Consider the following 13793-nt stretch of genomic DNA (forward strand, 5'->3'; position numbering starts at 1 on the left):
ATCCCCCTTAAAATTTCCTGTTTTGCTAAAAGGGAATGTGCTTTGATGGGGAGTTCCTGCCAGGGACTACCATGTATGAGGTACAAAACAGTCTTTGGCTTCTTCTGGGTTTTCCAGTTGTAGCGATAATAATGTATTTGATCATTCCTACCTATTTTACATGATAGCGTTTCCCTGTGAAGACTGTAATGACACTGTGGTTTGAAGTCTCATCTGCGAAAAAGACTAGTGGAATTTGTCATCCTCAATGCTGCAACCATTTTTTATATAACAAAATTAAACGCAAGTATTTGGTTATAAATGATACAGGCCACCCCAGTTCATAGGCATTCTGCAGTGTAGTCCATAACATCTAATTCCAAGATGCGCCCATCAATTTACGTCTGAGTACATGTTAGATTTTAAGTGGACAGGAACTTTTCTGATCTACCTTCTGTGTGTGTTGCGATTGCTGTTGACATGTCCTCTTCCAGTGCATCCTGGAGTGGGGCACTTTAAAACATTTTCATGCATGGCAAGAACTAAACAAGAATAAGAAAAAAGAAGTGATCATAACATACATCAATTAAAAAGACATATTAAAAATAGGAGCATTTCTTCTTCAGACTCAGATTCTCAATTCTGTCACATTTTGACCACAAAAGAAAAGAAGTAAAGGACCTACAACACAGCGAGGCTGGTGCCTCCAGCATGTGTAAGTTCATTCCTACATTGCTGTAGTGTGGCTTCCCACATGCACATCATTGTCTCTATGGACTTCAAAAGAACAAAGGCAGAAGCTAGTGAGGATGTTATATCATGAAGCCCTTTGCCCTCTGGTTCATACACCACTAACACAGTTGACTAGAAAAAAGCATGTACATTTCTTATTCCCTTTGGTGTAGATCGTTTTCACTAAGAGTGAGATGCATGCCTGTGTAAAACAGAATATGTCTTTGTACGTCTGCTCTCATGACTTCAGTACCACAGTACCCTTTCGGGTGCAGAGTGCTTCAAAAAAGATGATTGTTCAGTCAACTGGTTTGATCTGTCAGGGACCAAAGTGAGATTACAGATAATTTTTGAGTTGGGTTGTTTGGGTTTTTTTTTGTCAGCAGGACAGAACACAGCTGATTGGAAGCATGATAATTAACAAGGACTTGTTAATTTTAACTTTTTAGAAAGTTAATGTTGCTAAGGCCTTCCAATGCAGCAGCCTGCTTAACTCAGCAGAAGTTTCCATAAATACAGGTTAGTACCAGATTTTAAAAAAAGGGAGAGCTACAGTTAGGAATAGGACGTTGGCAAACTGTAAGTATCATTTTAATTTGTTGTTACACATGCCAATACAAAAAAAAAAGTAACTAACTAGGTTGTTTAAAGAAATAGTTTCACATTAGGTTTTGGCTTATTATGCAGCATTTCATTGCATCACATTACAGGATCACACACACACACAAACCAATGTAATCAGATCAGCACAGTTAGAAATAAGCAGGGAAATTCAGGCTAGACTGGGCATAAAAGGGTTAGCACGATACAGTCATACGAGAGGGATGTGCTTCCGACCAGTGCTGGGAGATACTGATGAAAATAACCTTTTTGAGCTCAGTTGCAAGGGGGACACTGAAAACATCTCTGAATAAGCATGCCCAGACCTCTCAGTTACTGGCGATGAAAACCAGCAACCTCGGTGCCTGAGCACGGCAAATCAGGTCACAGCTCTGAAAGAAGCAGGTGATTTCTGTGCTGCATGCCTTAGCAAAGGCACGGGCAAGCATGAGCTTGAAGATTCGTAAGACTACAGCATGCAGCTCTGCTGGCAGCGTGGGGATAGTTTGGCGCTGATCTTATTCTTCCCAGGCCACCTGAGGAGCCTAATGCTGTTTGTAACGCTACTGCTAAGGAGTACGTGAGCTTCACAAGTGTGGGATGTAGGACTGTGACTAAAAGCTGGAGGGCAAAGAAAGTGCTATGGCTCCTCTCTCAGCCTTGTTCTGCAATCTCATCCAGAAAAAGCGGGCTGCTTCTCCAGCATGAGCATGCACTACCCACAATACCAGGCCAGATCCAGTTGTTATTCTGGACTGCAGGGTGATGATACTCACTTTCTAGTGGCACTCTAACTTTATGTGGACAGCCTGAGAGACTGCGGTGGTGAGGGTACAGCCCAGTCACGTGCCCTGTGCCATCACATCCTGGGATGGGACATTTGGTTTCTCTCTTTTCAGGCCTGGGTGAATCTGCAGAGAAATCAAATAAGGATTTTGTTTGGTTTTCGCCCCCGTCTGCACTCAGATGAGCCATCCTAGCAGCGTGATACTCTCCATTTTGTACTTCTGATGTAATTCCTACACAAAGTTTTAACAGAGAGGTATGCAATTTAAGCATCTCTAGGACTTTACACTGTGTCCTTTAAACAATGGCTCCCACCTCCCAATATGTGCTGAACTATATAGCTTTAGGATTGCAGTGTCATTTTATTCCGTTCAGAGCCTCAAACAGGACAGAAGCCACAATCCAATAAGCCAGAAAACTGGCAGCATCAGCCAACAGCAAGATCTATAAAGGAATAAATAAAAAAGCAGAAACAATCTTTTACTCTGTTAATGTCAGACTCCAGGAAGCTGGGACGACCAAATAAAAGCGGAGGTGTGAAACAAACAAACAAACAAACAAAAAGCATTTCAACCAGAAGCCATTCCTTAAATATCGCAGATCTCTAGGCTGTAGGTTCTTTGTTAGGAAACTGAATACATGCCACTTTACATTTGAGAGGCAAGGCAAGCAGCTCCCTCTGGTACACATGGCAATGCCGCTTTGTGGAGCAGCCCACAATGACAGTGAAAACATGGAGCAGCCGATACCCTTTCAAAGGCGAGGTCTCAGCCCAGCCCCACAGCTACCACTCTGTAATAGCCACAGTGCCTTCCCAGTTTTTGTTTCAAGCACCTAGAATCATGCAAGAAGCACTGGTCAGAGAGCCTTTATTTGATTTCCAATGCAGGATCAAAAGTCTGGGCGAGAAAGGAATGAATTCTGGTCCAGAAATTCTCTTGTGAGAAATCTGGAGGAAGTGGCCGCATAAATTGCTGAGGATGGTTTTAGCTCCATCTGTGATTGGCTGCCAACAGCATTCAGCGCTGGGGGAGAAAACAGCTGCAGCCAGCACAGGGAGCAGCCTCCTTCAAGCTCGTTTTGTTGGACCAAGAGGTAGGATGGGCTTAGGGACAGGATCGCCAGAGACAGCTGAGGGTTAAACTTCCTGGCAAGGCTTTAGGTAAAAAAAAAAAATAAAATAAAAAAAAATAAAAAGAAATAGGGAGGAAAGAAAATAGACTGAGCATCAACAGGAGACCACATGCTTTTGAGAATCACTGCAAATGGAAAGTGCTGCAATAGTCGACAGAAAATAAAGAGGGACCCTGAAATATGATTTAATTTTTCCCCCACTAATTGGAAAGGTTTATCATTAAAAAAAGGGAAAAATATAAATTTAAGCTATGTTTTTCTGATGTAGAATCCAAGAAAGAAAATTAAGAGCTGATGGATTTGATGGTGGATTTTTCAGGAATAAAAACCAATTAATTATGTAAAATGAAAAAATTATGTTCCTGATACTACATGGACTAAAATCATGTGCTGTCTATACAACCTGAACAAAACCTACTTTGTTCCTCCATGAGTGTTACATCTGAACTCACCTGCAAGCTACAGCTAATAATAATATGAGGCAAATCAGGAAGAGCCAAATTCTGCCATGCTTACCATCACTGCTCCTTCCTATGTGTGCAGTGAGAAAGTCACATTGACTCCAATTTGAACCTGTTGAACACAGCTGGTCTCAGCATAAGAAAAGGTATCTGTAAAATTCCTGCATGTACCATAGTCATCTGAGCAAATAAAGATTCATGTAGTTTAGCAAGGAGGTAGACTAATACCTTGCATGCACAGCTTAAGACATGCTGATGAAAAGACTGCTTGAGACAGAAAAATAAGATGAATGCATATTCTTCCCAAATACTACAGGAAATATTTTATAGTTGCAACTCCTCAAAAAACCTTGCATTTATCTTATACACTAAATGCCTTAGATAACAAAACTACTATAATATTTGCAATGTCCACAGGGATTACTCTAAAGTAACACTAAAAATACCAAAGCAAATCGTTTATCAAAAGCAGAAATTGCAGCAACACTGGGGTCGCCTTAGTATATTTGGGAGCCCAAAAGGAAAAGCTAAAGGACAGATGAATGTGTTGTTACTCACTACAGCAGGGACTGTGCTTATAAAATGATATCTCTTGATGTTCTATAATTATCCTCAACTGAGGAGTTTCATACAAGACAGCCCAGTTTACAAATCAAACACAAATCTTTTAAATCTCCATTTCTGGAAGCCTGATTAAGTACCAAAAATGGAGCAATGTTCCTACAGCTTTGTAGGATGCCACAAACCGTCAGAAACAATAAAGATTTTGGAACTTACTGGTAATTCTGCTGATGGTGAATGAGGCAGAAGAGCACGGCCTGTGCTTTCCTGGCTCAGAAGCACTGGCTGTAGCAAAATGTAATGTTGATATGTGAAGTAGATTGAACTCAGAAAACACATGGCTTAGGAATTAGGTGGCATGTTTGGAAAAGGCTATTTTTTCACCCTAACCTTTCCTTAAGCACCGTTTTAATGCCTTCTCTTTTGGCTGCTGAAATTTAGGAGGCATGTATTAGCGCCCTATGGAGGAAGAGGCGGAGGAGGAGAAAAAGGAGGAGAAGGAGTGTCAGTGCCAGCTACACAGCCCTTTTAGTAGCCATTACTGATCATTTCACATAGCGGTTTGGCAGGAAGCCAAGTACCTTGCGTTTAACCTGGTTAGATGTAAAGCACTAGTGTGAAGGTACATAATTAACAAAATTACCAGCTAAATTCCAGATTCTTTACTGTTGCTATAAAACCCAGCTCAGAATCCTCTATCAGTCACAGGATAAATGTGTAAGCCAGTAAGAACGGCCAAAAATACTTCCTTACGTTTGTTGCTAAATATCTGTCTCCCACCAATGTCAGTAACTTTGGTTTGTCTCCTTTCCCCTGCTAGATGTTCCAGGAGAAACCTATCCAGTTCCTTGTAGGTGCTGTGAAACACATGCCCTTGCTCTGCCTGCAGAGCGATTGCTTGTTCTAGCAAGCTCAAGTTCCCTTTTGTTTTGTCCAGCTCAACCGACACTTCTGTGGTTTCTGACAGGCACTCGTTGTCATCTTCTTCACTTTCAGGGAAGGGATTCTGAATTCTTTTCTCAAAATGATCTGGGTGAGACTCCTGGGATGCTCTGAGCTCTGTTTCTGAGTCACAAAGTGTTTCGCAAGGGCCAAATTCTACCTCTTCCTTCTTAATTTCTGGGACTTCCAGGATGCTAGGTTGATTACACTCTACAATATACTTCTGAGTTACATGGGGCTTTACACTTGTTTCTTCTGAGAAATTTGAGGAGCTGTCCCACTCGTTGTCCATAATTTCAGAGTTACTTTCATTTTCCTCAGATGAACAGTATTTTGGGTCAGAAATAACAGTCTTTTTTTTTTCTTCAGCTGAGTTTATCATGTAACATTCATCAGTGTCATCACTTTCTGTTTTTAAGGATTGAATGCCGCTATCATTTAGATTTTCTGCCACTGTTTGACTGGGTGCATCTTTTGATAATTTTCCCATGTTCACCAAAGATTTGGCCACAGCATCTTGATAGCTGGAGTAGTTATCTTTTCTTTGAATGGTATTTTCTTGCCCACCAGAATGAGGGGTTTCTTCAGATGATTTTGGAGTACTTTCCTCTGCATAAAAAAAGCAAGAGAAAAATATGTAAGAATAACTGCTTTTTGTATCTTGTAGAAGTGATATGAAGTTATTTACTCACCAATCTCCATTTCTTTACTCAAAGGTACTATGAAATGATTGAATTCACCAAGGCTGTGTTTGAAGTGACTGCTTGTAAGATCAGGAAAAGCCCTTCTAAGGCTATGTCTACTTTATAATATAGCTCCGAAGCTATATAAGAAATAAATACGTTGCCATTTTTCACTGATGGTGAAGACGTATATTATGTTAGAAAAAACACACATTCATAAACATTCATGTAATATGCCATATGTAGATAGACACTATACATACACACGTGGTCTGTATAATATATGCATACATATATACAAGCACACACACACATCTTAAACTTCCTCTGATCTATTTTCACTTTTCTTTCATCTAAGATTTCCCAAATTTTTCTCAAAACAGACCCTAATTACTTTACTGGTCACCCCAGATGCCATGAAAGACCTTGATGGAAAAAACCCTCAATACTTCACAAGGGGCAAGCTCCTGGTCACCATTGCAATTGCCACACTAAGTGATAGATCGAGTCATGCACAGGCAAACAGAAATGGTTGTTATGTACAGACTCATAAAGGACTTGTTAAAGACACCACTGAAGTGCATCCTGTCTTTATAAACATCTTTCTTCAGAAGAAAAGCAGCAGCCAGCAGGTAATAGAGGCTACATGTAGGAGAGGTTGTCGGTGTGGAAGACAATATGCCTTTTGTATCTCATTTAATTTTTTATAAACATTTCCTCTGACAAGGACACTCAAAAATACATCTCCATCATCTTCCTTTCTGGTAATTATCTCTCTAAAATCAACACTGGTTTGCCAGGATCAAGTAAATATTGCCATAGTAACTAAAAGCATTTTTGGATGAAGGGAAGAATTTAGTCACAACACTAGCCCCTTCAATAATGCTGATTATAGGGTACATTCTTTTGTTGGGATCTATTCAACATAAACTGAAAAATTTAACATTTTACTTCCTAGAAAGGAGGATGAATAAACAAGCACAGACTATTTCATAAGATGTATCTGTCCTCTCCTGAATCAGAACTCCAGGTTTAAATAATAAATTAAGCATAGTCTAAAATGCAAATGAAGTTTCTCTCAATAACACAGCGAGCTATTAAGAGAAAGTGTAAAGGGTTATGATAATTTTAAAGTATTATGAACTACAGAAAACAAATAAAAAGCATTTTCAGTGAATATGTCCAATTCATTGAACTATTCTCTCAATCCACTTAACTACCCACATGTGTACAATAATGATTTATAGACATTATACCTAATTATGCATATTTGGGCTGTGTTAGAGTGCCTAACAAAAGCTCTAGAAAGCAACAATTACCTCTGTTGCTTAGCTACATAGTTTAAAATATTCCTATTAAGTGCAGATTATTGTGGAGGGGAAAAGGGGGACAAAAATGCACATGTGCACCACAATGCATTTCACTTTACTGCTGCCAAACTGTTAGCATTTTGGGTCATTTCCAGTTTACATAATTGTTTGGTTCAACTGTTTGTTATATGTTAAAAGAAAATATTGATTAATTCTTATTCTTCTTCAGAAAATTGGACTCATGCAGGGAGAGGTGGCCTCATGCACTGTGTGCATAAAGTTGTGTTTAAAAAAAATGTCTGTAAACCTTACCGTAACTTTTTAGCAGCTGGTCTGGTACCACACACATTGCAGCATTCTGAATAAAGAAGTCTACTGTCTTTTCACATGTCGGCAAGTAAGAATGATGATTTGGCTCTATAATCAACTTTAATCAAATGAGGTTTTATTATTTGCTCTTCTGCCATGTGGAAAATAGCAGAATCCCATCAGTGGGTCGTTTCAAAAAGTAAGAGTTCTAGTTTTAAAAGAAGCGTCCTGCCTTTCAAAACAAAACTAAACTGAACTAAACTAAACTCGATAACATTAACAGGTCTTTTTAGTTATTTTTCTCCGTGAAAGATGAAAAATTATATAAATGCATAATAACAGATTTTTGCTCCTTAAATAATCAGCAGTTTTTAAATGCAGTGTTTAAAAATTTGTTGTTGAACCAGTCTTAATGGTTCAGCTGTCCCAGCTTTGCTTTTCACTTCTACAGGGTGTAAATTTACTTTAAAAATAATCAAAACTCAGCTTAGTTTACAGTTGCATCAATCCGTGAACTGCAGCATTAACTGATCAACCAACAAGAATCATGAGTTCATAATAAAATGAGCAATATTACACTAAGAAATTACAAATAAACCGACATACCCAGACCAGCTGTATGCTTTAGCTGAAATTTGTTTTGTAGCTGGCAAAATTAATGCAAAAGGGATAGGTTGTATTATCGCTGACGCAAGCAGTTTGCAAGAAATCTCACTGGTATTGAATAAATCTTTTTGAAATAAGGTGGCTTTTTTCTTTTGACTGAAGGGCTATGTGCAAATAGCACTTACTTTTGTATAAATGGGCCTGGCCTAACACTTGCCCTTTTCTAGAAAAAGAACCAGATAAATAACTTCATCTGTACGTGGCACAAGTTCTACCTTTACACCCATCATAGTGCTTTCCCTCCAGCGAGTTCTTCAAGGTGTTCAGAGGACAGACACAAGGGCAAGAAAAGCACATTACTGAGACCGCTCTGGATGGCCAGGAGCCAGGATGAATCAATACAAGAAAAAATAGCTAAAATCTATGTATCTCAAAAAAAACCCCCAAACAAACCAAAAACCAAACCCAACCCAAAAACCAAACAGAAAAACCCATATAAGAACTCTTACTCGAACAGCTTCCCTTCAGATTTCTGGTGTTAGGAGATGGAAATACCCCTTGCAGGCTGGACAGGCACTGACAACCATGGAGTTTTTTCTGGATAAATTTAGCTTAATAATGTCACCCAAAAGACAGAGGCACTGGGTATCACCTTGCTAATTAGTATTGTTTGAAGAGGGAGCTTCCTCCTAGGCTTTCACCTGATGGGATGCAGACACCTGAAGAAGACTCCTCCTAGAAGACTTACGATTGACAACTAGCTGAAATCTTTGCCCCATAGAAATGGCACAAAGACCTCTACTGATTTTGATACAACCAGGATTTGACTCTTTAATCTGAAAGGCAGCCTTCTTGTTTTCGTTTCACAGTACCCACATGCATAAAATTTTGGTGTTTTGTTTTGTTTTAAGGAAATTCTATTTGCAGTGGATAAAGATATAAATTCCTGGTCTCAGTTCATCATAGAATCATAAAGCAGCCCATGCTGGAAAGGACCTCGAAAGACCATCTGGTCCAAACTTTTGTGGGAGAGGGAGCTGAGATGAGATTATTTAGCATGTTGTCCTTCCAAAATATTTGAGAAGTTGGTACAAGAAAATGAGTGGAAAATAAATTACCTTTCAAATACTGTAGCAACCAGCAACTAAGTTAATTCTGTTTTCATAGTATCTATAATTACTAATTTTCAGGGCCAGATCACATTGTTTTTATCTTGCCCTTTGCTAGCTAATGATGATTCTTCCCTTTAAAACAAATGTGGAATGTATTCCACTGATTTCTTCTCACTTGCCTGATTAACAACTTGTGCAGGACTTCTTAAACAAATATGTGATGGCCAGTTTAGTTTGATATTTTTTGTTTGTCTTGAATATATATAAACATATATTAGAAAGAGCAAGTAATAAAGACATACTATGGCTATATCTTTCTGTCTCCGCATCCTCTTCCATATTTTGCAGCATACACGTTACAGAAGTTTCTGTAAATTGTTGGACATGTTTGGCTTAGCAGAGTTGGAATAACAAGTACAAAAGTGCTGAGTCTAATAATCGTTTTAAACAGAACACACGTAGCAGTCACATGCATGAAATTGCTTTGCTAAATGTTAAAGTCAACAATGTTTTGCTAAGCTTTTTTTTTTTTCTTCCTAAGAGCTCTATATATTCCAGGGAAAATCTGCTCTTCATAAATGTGTTTTTCTCAGTGGTGGGCTTAACGTTGTTCTTTGACAGAGTTAGTGGAGAAGCAGATGCTGCTCCATATCTGACCTGCTGCAGTAGTTGTTTCTCTTTGTGACCTACAAAGCATTTACTAGACCCCAGGAGGAGTTATTGTACAAAATAACTGGAAGTATGATGGTTAAACCTAGACAGAAACACAACATTCCAACCCTGTTAGAAGTCAAACACATTCTGCATCCTTTTTGAGAATATTATTTCGTATCTCCCTTCCTGTGAAATTCAGGTTCAAGCTGAGACAGACTGCACAACTACCTGGAGTTGAGCTGCTTTCAAGGACACTGATCTCTTCCTGCAAATCCGTCCTGTCTTCATTTTCTTCTTTACATTCCAAGCTGGGGCTGTAGTGGCGGGGTTTCATTAACAGGGACTTCCTTTTGTTGACAGGAACGCCTGATACCTGTTCTTCGGCTTTTCTCTTCTTAGCCATGGAGCATTTGTAGGCACTGTAATGATCAATCGGCAATGATAGAGAAAAAAGTGGGAGAAGTGAGGGGAAAATTGTTTAAAAAATAGCACCATCCTCTAGTTTAATTTGAAGCATAAAAGTGAAGACTGACAAAATATTAATTGCAGTTTCAGCAAGTTGTGTTTAGTAGATATTTAATTTTAGCTCGTGTACTCGAAGTTCAGGGCACGGGCAAGTCCCATTTCTTTTCACTGCTGTCAAAATCTGTTTAGGAGAAGGGAAATGAGGAGGAAGACAAAACCAAAAAACCCATAACCCTATACTTAATCCTAAATAAGTATATGCTAATCTAAGACCTGCTCTGCAGTAAAATAAACACATCCAAGAAGGCATGAACAAAATTGTAGTCTGGGTTGATAACCCAGAGAAACAGCTAAGGGGAAAAATATACCACCAGTTATCCTAGAACATCCTGAGCCTTTGGGTCCCTTACCTTTACATCAGTATGGATATTGGCTCATGCACCTTGAGTTCAACAGCACAAAACATGTGTGAAACACACTGTACCTTCAGAAAAATTTGCTATAAAGGTCCCTCTTTCAATATTGGTCCCAAGCATTGGTTTCATTTCATTAACTGCAGCCATAGATGCCTAGTTTAAACTCTTCTTAGGTCTCTATACCAACTCTGGAAAAAGGCTCCTCCAGAGGGCAACTCATCCCACTTAAAACTAGATCTATCTGATAAACAGGGTGAGCCATCCTCTGGGAAAGGCCTAACCCAGTCCAGATGCTTAACTTTCGGATGACCAACATGAGAAGAAAGGGCATTTTTTTAAAGAGGAAGATTTTTGGCAGATTTGGTATACTTCTTTTGGCTCCTATAAGATCCATATATTCATCTGTGTATTAATTTGCTTCTACAGATATTTAGCAAAGCCTTAGCTGCCATGCAGCTAATATATAGGGCATATAGTTGTTACATCATATGACACCTCACTAAGGAGCCCTGAACCGTCAACCCTCTTTTTTTCATAACTTTTTGTATAAGTGATTTGCCATGATTTCATTGTTCTGTCACACAAAGTATTCTAAGAAATTTATGTAGTACAAATAACAGTGCTCATATTATATCTGTCAGAGATGAAAAAACTACATATATGAATCTGTGTAATCCACTCAATGGTTTCTCGACCTTAGGCACCCCCAGGGTGCGTTACAAATCTACACAATGCCCTTAGGTGTTGGATTTTGCATTTGGCTCACTGACTTAGCCGCAAGATTTGCAAAAAATCCATGTATGCAGAGAACTCCTATTGGTTACACATATTACAAGCTCAACAGCATAAATTAATCCTTCCAAGGTATCTTATGTGCACTAAATTGGCTCAGGTTCCGATTGTTTTGGATGAAAGCATATGACTAACTTGAGCTTTTTGTTAAAAAAAATACCCATTTTTGGCTAAGCACCTTTTTGGCAATCCATCATTGCAAACACGAAGGACATGGAAATACAAAGATCTGCATTTTAGGGGGAACGTTAAAATTCTGCCATATGCATCTTAAACACAGGGGATATTCTTGATCTTCTGAAAGCTAAAATGCTACGGACATCAGGAATAGTGGACGCTAAGCACCTGCTGTAGCTGAATATATTATGGCTTCTCTGTTATTTTTCTGTTTATGAATAGAGGATAACATGAATATCATATTAAAGTTCAGAATCACAATGGTATGTGTCCCCTTGGAAATGATGCCCGTATAACAGACATCAGAGATGGATATACTGCAAACAAATGTGCATAATTTATTTTTAAGAAAATACAGTCAAGAATTTCTTAATTCGTATTTGTGAACGGCAGTTCATACCATTCATGTTGTTTCAGGAAAGTTGAATAAATGACAAATGTTTGAAAACCCTTCACACACAATTGTTTTTATTAACCAAAACCTTCACTAGGTTTGTTTTTGATCTTTCTCATTTATTTATTTGTCAAGATCCAAGTTTACCTCCACTAGCTACTGTGAGAATGTTTAGGACACGATGAATTTCCAGTGTTTAATTCCACTCTGATGAAGCTACAGCTGTTTCTTACACAAGCATATTTAATAGATTTTTAGAACAGAAGATCCAATTAGATCATCCAGTATCCTGGATCATCCTGTGCAATACAGGTCACAGAACTTCATCTATCTCTTCAGCTCTAATCCTGTAATTTGTCTCACTATTGTGTACCTTCCAGTCAAGTTAAGGAAAAACATGATAGGACGGGAAGATGATTGTTGTATTCTTGCTAAGTACAATCTTTTTCCAGGAACTTAATGGTATAAGCCCACCATTGTGGGCTGGCACAACAGCTATTAAACACGTTGGTGTTGCACCACAACTGTGAAAGACAGCCCAGCTCAGATGTTAGCAGACCACGGTCAAGACCAGTGTAGGGGTACTGCTGCCACCTGCCCCCTGCAGATCTGCTCTGGGAAATGACAGCACAAGAATCCCACTTGTCTGCAACTACCAGTTTACAGCAGTAAATCAAAAGTTACTTCATCAATGTCAGAACAGGAGGCCCACAAATCTGCCTGGAAGTACATTGCTCATGTTAGAAAGTTTCTCCTCTGTAAAGACTGATGCGTTAGCTTATCCTTATCATATATTTTTCTGCATACGAGCAGCCACTCACCCAGATTTCCTCTATAGCTTCCATCATTTTAAAATAAGTGAACACATAAGATTCAACTTTATGTAAAATCATTCCTGATGCTTTCCACTCTGATTACAGGAAGATGTCAAAATGCAGTTGCTTCTTTCCGAGGAAGTGCAAATTGCTCTCCATAGGCCAGGAAGAGATTTTTCATCTCCAGGAGAATATACTCTTGCTTTTGCTGGCAAGTTTTAACTGGAATCTATCAATTTGCAAGAGCCAGTATAAAGATCTACCAGTACCAGCAATTCATCTTCTTTTCTACCTTACAGTGATTAAAAGTGAAATAAACCCAGAAAAACAACTTCACAAGTGGTAGCTTTTTCAAGTACTTGCACATGATTTGTTAAGTATTTGATAACGGACACTGGGAATTTAACTACTGTGAAAAGAATATATTTATGCCTTTGTAACGTTCATGGCATGTCGATTTCACCTTTGTCTTAAAGTTTCTATTGCTCTCTTTTGCTTATGTACATTCACATATACACACACGTACGTTAGCACAGATTTGTCAAGCTGTAGTTTGTCAAATGGTAAACCTATAATTTGGCTTCTCTATTACTCATCTCATAAATTCAACGTCTAATAGTTTTGTTGCTATTTATCAATGGCCTGCTTGTTGTCATGGAACACTGATTCAGCTGTCAAGGTTATTTGGTAATCTGAGGCTCATAAAACAGGAGAATCTCTTTTTGTTATGAGCCCAAAGCCAATACATGGCTTGTGTTTTGTTGTTTTTTTTTTTCCCCCAATTTAACTGTACTTACATTTTGTGAATAATAAATCATTTTAGTACTATTGATAATGAGCAGATTATTCACTACTTTTTTTAGTC

General features: G+C 38.6%; 1 protein-coding gene across 1 annotated transcript in view; it reads right to left on the reverse strand.

Annotated features, from left to right (window-relative positions):
- ST18 (suppression of tumorigenicity 18, zinc finger) overlaps positions 1–13793 on the reverse strand; it is a 171504-nt gene that overhangs the window by 38811 nt on the left and 118900 nt on the right. Inside the window, exons 6-9 of the mRNA XM_009889179.1 lie at positions 10098–10288; positions 5007–5804; positions 2088–2222; positions 431–521 (exon numbers count right to left, since the gene is read on the reverse strand). Of these exons, the coding sequence (XP_009887481.1) occupies positions 431–521; positions 2088–2222; positions 5007–5804; positions 10098–10288 (1215 nt within the window). The remainder of the gene's footprint in view (positions 1–430; positions 522–2087; positions 2223–5006; positions 5805–10097; positions 10289–13793) is intronic.

Source organism: Charadrius vociferus, unplaced genomic scaffold, assembly GCF_000708025.1.
Source record: "Charadrius vociferus isolate BGI_N301 unplaced genomic scaffold, ASM70802v2 scaffold347, whole genome shotgun sequence".
In the NCBI taxonomy this organism is placed as follows: domain Eukaryota; kingdom Metazoa; phylum Chordata; class Aves; order Charadriiformes; family Charadriidae; genus Charadrius; species Charadrius vociferus.